The following is an 11196-nucleotide window of genomic DNA, read 5'->3' on the forward strand; positions in this document are numbered from 1 at the left end:
CTATCAATGTTTTCTTGATTCTTTCTTTCATGCAAAAGGTATCAAACTCCTTTGGAGTATACTCCTCACCAATGTCGGACCTTAACACCTTAATCTTTATACCTATTTGATTTTCTACAAGACCCTTAAACTCTTGAAACTTCTCAAAGTCCTCATCCTTGGTTTTCGTGAAGTAAGTCTATGACTTCCTAGAAGAATCATCAATAAAATATTTGTAGCAAATGTTACTTGATAAGGAAGTTGAGGACATGGGTCCACATACATTTGAGTGGATTGGGTCAGAAACCCCTCTTGACCTATGTTCACTACCAAGAAAACATCCTTCACATGCTTGCCAAGTGCACAACCCTTGCACACCCCTTTCTTCTCAGCCTTGAAGATTGGCAATCCCCACACCATGTTCTGCAAGATTGTCAACATTTACTAGAGCAAGTGACCTAGTCTCTTTTGTCGAAGCTCACACAAGTTCTCACTATCATGCCCTAAAGTTCTTACATACAAAACATCAATAACTTAGTAAGATTAAGGATATCACTTGATGGATCTCACTCTTGCAATAGGATACGTGGCATCATCACCAAGTTCTACTAAAGGTACTCTTGTTAGAGGTGTATGTTTGCAGGCTCCACTGTCCACATACCAGTTGACATCAAACATGATGTTAGATGACGGGCATGAGACCATTGAGAAGTGTATCTCAAGAATGGAAGAAAGCTCATCCACTTGTGCTGATGCTTTTTCACTCCTTGCAAGTTGCTTATGGCGTTGTTGCTTGCCCTTCACCTTCTTTTGATGACATTGGAAGCAAAGTGCCCAAACTTTTGACACTTGAAGCACTTGATGTGGCTAAGTCCTTCTTTCCCTCATTACAAGAACCTGGCTTCTCTTTCTTCTCTCTTTAACCCTTCTTAGTTCCTCTTTTCTTGTTGCCCTTATTCATCTTACTAACGAGGACAACATTTTGCTCCCCTCAATACCTGCAATAGTATCAAGTATTGTCTCCTTCTAGTTGAAGTCATTCCATAGCCTGCTAAAAATGGAAAGTTTTTTGGCAAGATGTCATAGCCAAAAATTTCCAAAAAGAACAAAACCTATTTAATGCAATGGACATTAGGTACTAGCTCTTTACTCTTCACTTACTAATTTTGCATTTTCAATGAATCTATCTATATCACAATGCTTCTAGAATTTGTGCCTTAGGACTTTTTTTTTTTGAAACATTTTACGCAAATGCTAATTAAGAAACATAGATACAAGCAAGCTCTCCCTTCCCACATTCTAAGATCAATTTTATAATTTTATTCACAAAAGCAAGCCGATATACGTGTTACTTATCCCATAATGTGCTTATTGTATGACGAGGCAAATGCCGATACACGTGTTGCTTAGTTCATGATGCGTTTAATGTATGCTGAGAAAAATGCTGATATACGTGCTGCTTATCCCATGATGCGTTTAGTGGATGCAAAGGAAAATGCCGATATATGTGTTTCCCGTGATGTGTTTAGTGCATGCCGATGGAAATGCAAATACTGGATCATTATTTTCCAAGGAATTGTTTGGTTGGTTCTTTATGTTATAAGAAATAAATAACTGGGTATAAGCGGAGAAGAACCAGAGCAAGGTGTGGATAGAAGACGTGTATCGCTTAATGGCGGCCTCGCTTCCACCTATTTCTGGGAACGATTTGGAGAGATCCCTCCTGCAAGACTTCGAGAGAGCCCTTCTCCAAGAAACCTCGGAGACACTCGAGAAAGAGAGCCCTCCTTCGAGACGCCTCTGAGAGACTCGAGAAGAGAGCCGTCAAGGAACCCTATTTAAAGATTGCCGACGACGGTGGCTTCACCGTACGCGTGGACAACCCTGCCAACTTTGTGAATCTCATGACTCGGAAAGGGAAGCCGACGGAGAGACTGTTGCATCTGGATTTGGAGGACATGATAGAGAAGGCAACAGGTGCTTCAGAGAACAAAATTGGGTCGCGGCAGTCGAGCATTACACGAAATGCATTGATGCCGCTCAGCTTCAGCTTAAGGAGAACCCCTCCAACTCCAATGGTGATAATCAGATCGTTAAGGGCCTTCTGCATGCTTATTCCAACAGGGCGGAGACGTGGTTGCAAATAAAAGAATTCAGTTGGCGTTGGAGGATTCGAACGAGGCCCTTCGAATCGATGTCGGCCATCTCAAAGCGCTCTACAGGAAAGGCCGTGCTCTGCTCGGACTGAGGCATTACAAGGCGGCATGCGAATGTTTGAAGCAGGCGTACAGGACCAGCGCTGGGCAGACGGAAATAAAAGAGGCGCTAGGCCGGGCCATGACTTTGTATGCCCAGAGCCTGAATGGCAAGTATGACATCTCTGACTACTTACTCGGAGAATCTACGTCTTCTCCTCCCGAACTAGCCGAGTTCGTGGGCAATGTGGAGATCAAAATGACCGAAGACGGACGCGGTCGGGGACTTTACGCTACCCTAAAAATAAGGAGCGGAGAGCTTTTGTTGGTGAGCAACGCTGTCGCAGTTACTTATAGGAGCACTTTGCCACCATCGTAGGTAGGCAGAACGCGGTCAACACAGCGTCTCGAGAAGATATTGTCGCCATGGTGGTCTGTCAAGCCAGAAAATCACAGAGACTACTCCGCCAGCTTTATAGTTTACATGGTTCGTCCACGTCCACTAGCCTGGAGGTTCCAGCTATTGATCTGTTTAAGACGAAGGGCCAAGGAGAAGAAAATGAAAATTTGCCCCTGGATGATAAGCGTATTCGGGAGATTGTAATTTTGAACTCTTTTGGTGCAGGTAAAGAATTTAAGTTTATTTCAAAAGAGAAAACAGTTGAAACCATATTATTTCTGCAGGGAGATAATTTTAACGGTCTTTGGCTGCTGCCATCCTTCATTAACCATTCCTGCCTCCCGAACTCTTGCAAGTGGTTTGTAGGAAGCGCCATGTTTATTCATGCCTCCAAGCCCATCGAGAGAGGAGAAGAGATCACCACTCCTTACTTGGATCCCCTCCTTCCCTTCCTACAGTGCCAAGCCAGGTGCAAGTACTGGGGTTTCAAGTGCAAGTGCCGAAGATGCATTCTGGAGCACTCTTTGAGGACATCTCTGAAGCCTATAATTACTGCACGGTTTGAGAAAATGCATGACCAAGCAGAGGAGGAATTTATGGCTACAAGGTCTGGTCAACAACCTATCGATGTGGATCTTCTAGCATGCGCAGAATTCGCAGAGCTTGCTTTAGAGGCAGAGAGGTTCATTGGGAGATCCCAGCTATCTGAAGAAGAGAATAACTGGATTCGCGCATCTTTTATGTCTTCATACCTGGTAGGAGCACAGTCCAAACGCTTCGCACCCATCATCTTCAATAACTTCCATCCTTTAAAGCTTATGGTGGCCATTCAAAGCATTGATCCCTCGGACTTTCGAAATTTCAACCTGGCAATGTGGCTGCTGAAGAACTGTGAACCTTGTGCAGGGGATGAAAATGAAGCATTAATTAGGTAGTACGTGTCAGAGCAGGTGAGAGAGGCATGCATCAGTGTGTTTGGTAGACACTCTGAAGATGCTTTCCAAGCGCTTGTCCTCCATTATATAAACGAACAGGCTAAAGAAATTGTCCCTGTCGTCAAGTATGTACACGGACTATTGTAAGAGGACACCACCCTTTTCCCGGCTACTTCGGGTCATATTCGATTTGCAAGACGTTTGGCATAGGCGTATTTTGTTTGAAACGTTCAAAGTGATTAGTTAAATCGTGATATCCCTGTTATGCGACAAAGATAAGAGTTAAACTAAGGTTGAATACAATGCTCAAATGGCTTTCAAATTTTCTGTTCAGTGTTTAGCATTGATGCCCTGATTTGACATGGATAATTGTTTGGCATGGATGAACGCTAAATACAATGCTCAAATGGTTTTGAAATCTTCTGTTTGGTGTGTTTGGCATTGATGCCCTATTTTGACGTGGACAATTGTTTGGCATGGGTGAACGCTGGTATATTTTTATAGGCAGATGAAGGAATGTAAAGTGTAACTTTTAGTAGGTTAAATTATACATTTACGAAGCAGTATGGGTTGGACTTGGATTTGTGATATAGAGGTGGTTAATCTCTATGCAGTATTTAATGCTACTACATATCCTATTCTATATAGGATACGATAGAGTGGTAATATTTGTCTAACCCAGAAAACCCTTTGAGATTTTACCTCAAGTCTTCAATAGAGTGAAACATGATTCTTCATACATGAGGATTACACAAAGCAGAATTATTTCAAGAATCCTAAAACTCACCAAAAAACAAAGCACTTGTACAATTTGGAAAAAAAGCTTGTTAAAAAATTATGTTTTTTTCATCCATCTATACACACCCACACACAACTACATCATCATGTTGTGCCTTTTTCTCCCCTTTTTTGGTATAAGTAAGAATGCTAAGAAATTAATTAAAAAAACAAAAAGAAGCATTCTTATTTTCTTTGATAAATTTGTGTACTATGTGTTTCTGTAATTCTAAAGCGATGTTTTATCTATAAATTTATAAATACTAGATAAGATATTTAAGCATCACGTAATGTATGGCTGGACTATATATGTCTTCTGTACAAAGTAAATAAGGTAAATAAACAGGTAGTGAAGACTTGACCTATGTAAATTTAGCAGTTTGTATTATATAATTGAATATGTTCTGAAGTTCAATTGATCCTTTCAAACACCCAAAGTTGATTGTATTTTCAATGAACATCGAAAGACTCACCTGGGTCACCAATGCATAAAGTGGAAGTGTGATGTAGCTACAAAGAAGCTGCACAACAACCATAGGCACATAACCGAATGTAATCCTTATCAGATGCAAAATATGGTTATTGTCAATATTCTCCTTATACAGACTGGATCTGCATGAGAATAAGCTAGTACTAAACCAAAGCAGCAATAATGAAGCTATAAAAATGAAAAGGAAAGAACAAATCTAAATTTATAGCCTGTTTGATTGGAATGAGCAATAATGAAGCTATAAAAATGAAAAGGAAAGAACAAATCTAAATTTATAGCCTGTTTGATTGGAATGAGCTCTGTTTACATTTTAGGCAAGATAAAGTTCTTTGATAACTTAAAAATTAAACAACCATAACACTCTATATGTTTAGATAATAAACATATTTACCCAATCATAATTCTAATTATGGTGATATCAAGCCTCTCATGGAAACATGATTTCCGAACAAGCTCATACTGCAAACATATAAAGTCAAACATAAATATGGTGTAGGGATGCAATAGAATTGAACCAATTTAGCTAGATAAACTGAAATTGATCTAGGGTACCTGAGACTACAACTTTTACCATCGTTACCATAGTAAATCCTATGATTCTATAAACAAGAATTTATCCTTCATTGAATGAACATAGTGCTTACCCATATCCACAAGGAGAAAGCAAGTTGGAAAGCATTCTGTAGAACATAAGTTAACCATTAAGCAATTGGTATTCCCATAAATATTCAGTGAATAGGATTTAGAAATACAATTTGTTAATTGAAATTTAGAATGCAAATCATTTTGATACCTGGAAAAGAGTGAAATGGATCAAGAAAAGGATAAGTTGAGGGCGATTGAACCAAAACAGTTTATTTGTTGGCTGCACAGTTGGGGTTCCTTTAACTACATCATGTCTCCCTTGAATTTCTAAGGGGGTTCCTTTAACTACAGCATGTCTCCCTTGAATTTCTAAGGCAAAATCTGTTATTATAACTTGTAGCTTTGCTCCAACCAACAAAATTATCTATATATTTTGGAGATAAAATGACATAAAACCCAAAGAATTCAATCAAAAAAATTGTCATGATTATTAACTCCCATTATCAATAATTCAGTGTCATATTAGTCCAAGATTTTTGTGCACTTACAACTAAGTGAACTAAACAGAGCCAAAAGAATGAATACCACCCTGCTCAAAGAAATAAATCCAACCAAAAAGAGGGTGTTACCTTAAACAAGAACAGAAACCCCTTTTAGGAATATGCAGATTGAAGCCATTGGAAGCAGAGATAGAATATTGAAGACTTACCATACACATTGAGAAGCAAAAAGATTACAGCAAAAGCCCACAATGGAGGACTATAGATAATGCAATGAAGGCTGCGGATTAAGTAAAAATCAAGAGGAGGTTTTCAAAATAACTAGGGGGATGACAAAGCAAAGTTTTCTTGGAAGACCAAAACTTTTGTTAACAAAGGAAACTTCACTATTCCAACAACCATCTTGAAGTCATCATCCAATGATCTCTTGATATATTTATGAAAATTAAACTTGCTAGTTGGATGAAGGTGAGCTTGTACAGTTCAAAGAAATAAACGCTTTAGTACAAATCAGGTTTGCTACATGAATGATATGGGGATAGAAACAACCAAAGATGAAATAGTAAAGATAATTTTAAAACAAGGTCTTACAATTATGAAGCCATGGTGTAAGGTCAGGTAATCAGTTTTAGTTACTGACAGGTGTCGAAAGAAGCATAATTCAAATTCGAACTTGGTAACTATGGTTTATATATGTGTATGTTAACATTATGCCTAGCATCCTAAGCAAGGAAATGTATTATAAAGTAAGTGTTAGGATGTTATTAGTATTTATAGGACATTTAATCTATATGGAAGTTCGAGTTAATAATGAAATAAAGAAAAATAAAGGAGATAAAAGGAAATATACTACTCTTTATTATTTTAAATTAAAAAGACATGATTTAATTGTATTATATATTTATTTATTTTAGGAATATTGTGTTATAATTCTTCGAGAGTTAAAGTTTTTGTTATTTAAATTGCTAAATTGCATTTTTAAATGCAAAATGAACTCAACACTGAAATTAGTAGGATACCTAGATTGTATAGATTACATAACCCAACTCTGTAATTCCAACAAATCCTTAACTTCAGAAAGAATTGAGAACATGCCCCGAAAAAAAAAAAAAAAAAAAATAAATAAAGGAAAAAGGACCACTATTACAAAAATCTTAATCTAATTGTTTTATGTTCCCACTTTTTCTCATATTGTAAGTTTTAATTATGTAAATTCCATTTATTAATAAATAAATTGATTCTAGCTTGTGAAAAAATCATGAGACATAGGAATTACACATGCTACAACTACTCAAATATATCATCTAAGACATCCCACACAATTTCACAACAAAATTAACAAGAAAATATCATAAATTTAAAGACAATGAATATCAAGACCAATCTATGATTTTCAAGTGAAAAAACTAGTTCAGATTACCATAAACTTAAATACAATGAAGACCAATATCAACTTATGAAGCTAAGAGGTGAATAATGTGAGGGAGTTGTGTAATTAATTTTATATTTAAAAAGTTAATATTGGATATATATAAATATATATATATCATTAATTTGACTTTCATTGTTGATATTATAGTTTATTTTGAAGATGGTCACCTTGTTTCTTGTTTATATTTCTAACCTCCATAATGAAAATGTGATTCTTTAGATGCTTAAAAAGAAAATATTAATCTTTTTTCACTCTCAAACATTCCATATCAAACATATCACAAATATGTAATCTACAAATGTAAACAATAGAGTTAAGCGTATGAATCTCAAACTTATCTTAGAATCTCTAAGAACCATTGTTCCATCATATCATTTGTTGCATTATCATCTATTAGGCCATAGATACATTGTCCATTCATTTATAAGTAAAAACTTGATGAGAGCCATACATAACCACTGTCACAAAACACATACATAACCAACATAATAGCAACATAATTACCAATGAAATCACAACCATATGATCCACATATAAACTAGTATAATACTCATAGAAATACACGGATAAATAAACTCATATTGATGATGAAAAATCCAAACCTGGAATGGGACTACCACGTTCCACCCTACCATAGAATGGTTGAGCCAAATATCTCTTCAGCCATTCACCCTCGTGCCATATTCCAAGCATGAATGTGGGACTCAAACCAAAATAACTAACCGGGGCATCCCAAGGCTAAACCACCTCACCCTCATCAATAGAAACTAAGCTTTACCGTAATCCATCCCGGATCACTAGGCCAACACAATGAACATATAATAACTGGCTTTACCATAATCTCCACCCGATCACTAGGCCAAAAAAGTATGGATGCCACCAAATTTCACCACCTACACCGTGGGGAATTTTATTGTCTCCTAGTCTCTCAGGTTTTACCACAATCCACACCGGATCACTAGGCCCTAAACCGAGACCCACTCTCCAAACTTTACTGCATATCCCAACCCGGGATTACTAGGCCCAATGGAGAGCAATCCACCTCTTGGCTTTACTATATATCATGTCATTCATCAACAAGGATTCCTAGGCCCACCGAGGCAACGCAATCCTAGCTTTACCGCAACCCACAATCTGGCTCAGGGGTCACTAGGCCAATGGCTTTACCGTGACCAATAGTGCGGTTCAGCGACCACTAGGCCATGTGCTCTATCATTCGGAGTTCCACCTCACGTAGCTTCAAATCCATCCGGTAATCCATCTCAACCAAAACATGAGAAGCCCATCACACCATGGCTATCCGGAAATGGCAAGGCTAGGCTGAAAACACGGTTACACCTGGCAAAACCCATGCCATAATAGCAAAAGAACCACATGCAATACCATGCATGCCAAAGCTAGCAAGGAAAATACACATGCAAATCGATACCTGAAAATAATACTGTTGTAGTTGCTTGATCTTACTCTTCCTTGCTTGATCTCTGCTTCCTCTTGCCTTCTTTTCCTTTCTTGATCCAATTCCAAAATTCTCCAAGAAAACTCTAAGTGTCCAAGAGTGAGAGAGATAGAATAATGAGAGAGCTCCAAAACTGAACTGAAAAAATTGATACAAACTAATTCTTAGAAACCTTTTTATCAATTAGGCCTCTATTTTCTTCATTTTCCATTATTTTCGTTCATTTTCCTCCTCACATGCAACCTATGACCTTTCACCTCCATTTTCTCCTAATTTCAATTATTTTCATAAATAAATGTGCCAAAAATGACATTTTGCCTTTCCAAATCCTTTGTCATTGCGTTTGCCAATTTCCTTAGCCATTAATGAACTGATGAACACCCACACTAGGATGTTTTTCCCAACATTCATCTTGGAATAAGTGTCCCATAAACCGTGGTTATTATTTTGTCTTTATTAACTTTTATTACATGGAATTTTCACCAAGGTTGTTACAGTTCATTGATGATATATTGATATATTCTAACAATGAGGAAGAACATGCATAACATTTGGCAACAACATTGAAACTATTGAGAGAGCATCAACTATATGCCAAGCTTAGTAAATGCAGTTTCTTTTAGAAAGAAGTACATTCCTTAGGGCATGTAGTTTCCAAGGAAGGCATAAGAGTGGATCCTAAAATGATTAGAGCTATCATGGAATGGACAACTCCTAGGAATGTAGATTAGGTCAAATCATTTATGGGGTCAGCAAGTTACTACAAGTGGTTCATCAGGAAATTCTCATGGATTGCCTATCCTATTACATCCTTGCAATGAAAAGGGAATAAATTTGAATGGACAGAGGAATATGCAACTAGTTTTGAACAGTTGAAACAATTGCTTACAAATGCTCCGATATTGAAGATTACAGATCCAGACAAAGATTCTGTGGTGTGTACAGATGCTTGCAAGAGAGGAATTGGTGGGGTTATAATGCAAGAAAGATAGGTAGTATGCTATGAGTCAAGGAAAATTAATGAGCATGAGAAAAACTACGTGACACACGATCTTGAGTTAGAAACTATTATTCATGCACTGAAGACATGGAGCCATTATCTTCCTGGAAAGAGGTTAATCTTGATGAGTGATTACAGTAGATTGAGATACTTATTTGACCAACCTAATATGAATGCCACATAAGCTAGATGGTTAACTACGATAAGAGAGTTTGACTTCAAGATCAGGTACATCAAGGGTAAAGAGAATAGGGTTGCAGATGCTCTTAGCAAAAGAGTGTAGGTGAATTACATAGCAGTTATGAGCTCATATGAGATAGATTTATAGGATCATATCTTACAGACAGGACAACAAGATGACATGTATAGGGAACTTAAGCACATGTTACAACAACAAGGCACAGGTGAACTGGATGTGGACTATCATCTCACGACATATGGTTTAGTGAGATTTAGGAATATGATCTATGTGTTGGACAAAAGTGAACTCAAGAAGATTATCTTGCGGTAATTTCATGCTAAGTCATATTTGGGTCACCCGCGATATTAGAAGACATTGACAGCTATGAAGAAGTTCTACCATTGGCCGAATTTGAAGAAAGAGGTGGCAGAGTTTGTTGCGGGATGCTTGAATTGTCAAAAGGTAAAAGCAGGATTGAAAGAATCTAGGTGAGTTATTACAACCAATTTCAATTCCATAGTGGAAATGGGAGGTAATTTCCATGGAATTAATTATATATTTTCCGAGGACCTCTAAAAAACATGATTCTATTATGGTTGTGGTTGAAAAGTTGACAAAATTAGTGAACTTCATTCCAGTAAAGTCTAGGAATTCAGCTAGTCAAGTAGCACAGGTCTTCATCAGAGATATAGTGAGGTTGCATGGTGTTCCGAAGAAGATTTTTCCACATAGATATGCCAAGTTCACTTCCATGTTTTGGAAAGAGTTATTTGTAGGTTTGGGTACAAAGTTGGCCTTTAGTACAACTTATCATCTGCAAACAGATGGAAAAAAAGAGAGGGTCAACAGGGTTTTCAGAGGACATGTTGAGGATGTGCGTCATGCATCGCAACGAAAGTGGGAAGAGTATATTCCACTGGTGGAGTTTGCATATAACAATGGGTGTCAAGAATCTTTAAAGACGAGTCAGTTTGAGGTGCTTTATGGGTGGAGTTGTAATACTCCTATCAGTGGAGTGATCAAGTGAACAGGGTTTTAATTGAACCAGATATGTTAGCAGAGATGGAACATGAAATGCAGGTAATCAAGAAGAATTTAAAGGTAACACAGGATAGGTAGAAGAGTTATGCAGATCAACATAGTGTGTTTAAGGATTTTTAGGTTGGGGAATAGGTGTACTTGTGCATTAAGCCCAAGAAGATCTCCTTGAGGATTGGATCATGTGCCAAGCTGGCACCTCGATATTTTGTGTCTTTCAAGATTCTT

At 37.5% G+C, this 11196-nt stretch overlaps 1 protein-coding gene across 1 annotated transcript; it reads left to right on the forward strand.

Moving 5' to 3' along the window:
- The first annotated feature begins 2600 nt into the window (after positions 1-2600).
- LOC149196112 (uncharacterized) lies at positions 2601-3509 on the forward strand. The gene has a single exon (XM_089408171.1). It carries the CDS (start codon positions 2601-2603, stop codon positions 3507-3509), a length of 909 nt encoding a protein of 302 aa, XP_089264297.1.
- The last annotated feature ends 7687 nt before the right edge of the window (positions 3510-11196 follow it).

This window comes from Pinus tabuliformis, chromosome 2_2 (assembly GCF_031772625.1).
Source record: "Pinus tabuliformis cultivar Carrire ecotype Pingquan chromosome 2_2, CPIR1, whole genome shotgun sequence".
Lineage (NCBI taxonomy): Eukaryota > Viridiplantae > Streptophyta > Pinopsida > Pinales > Pinaceae > Pinus > Pinus tabuliformis.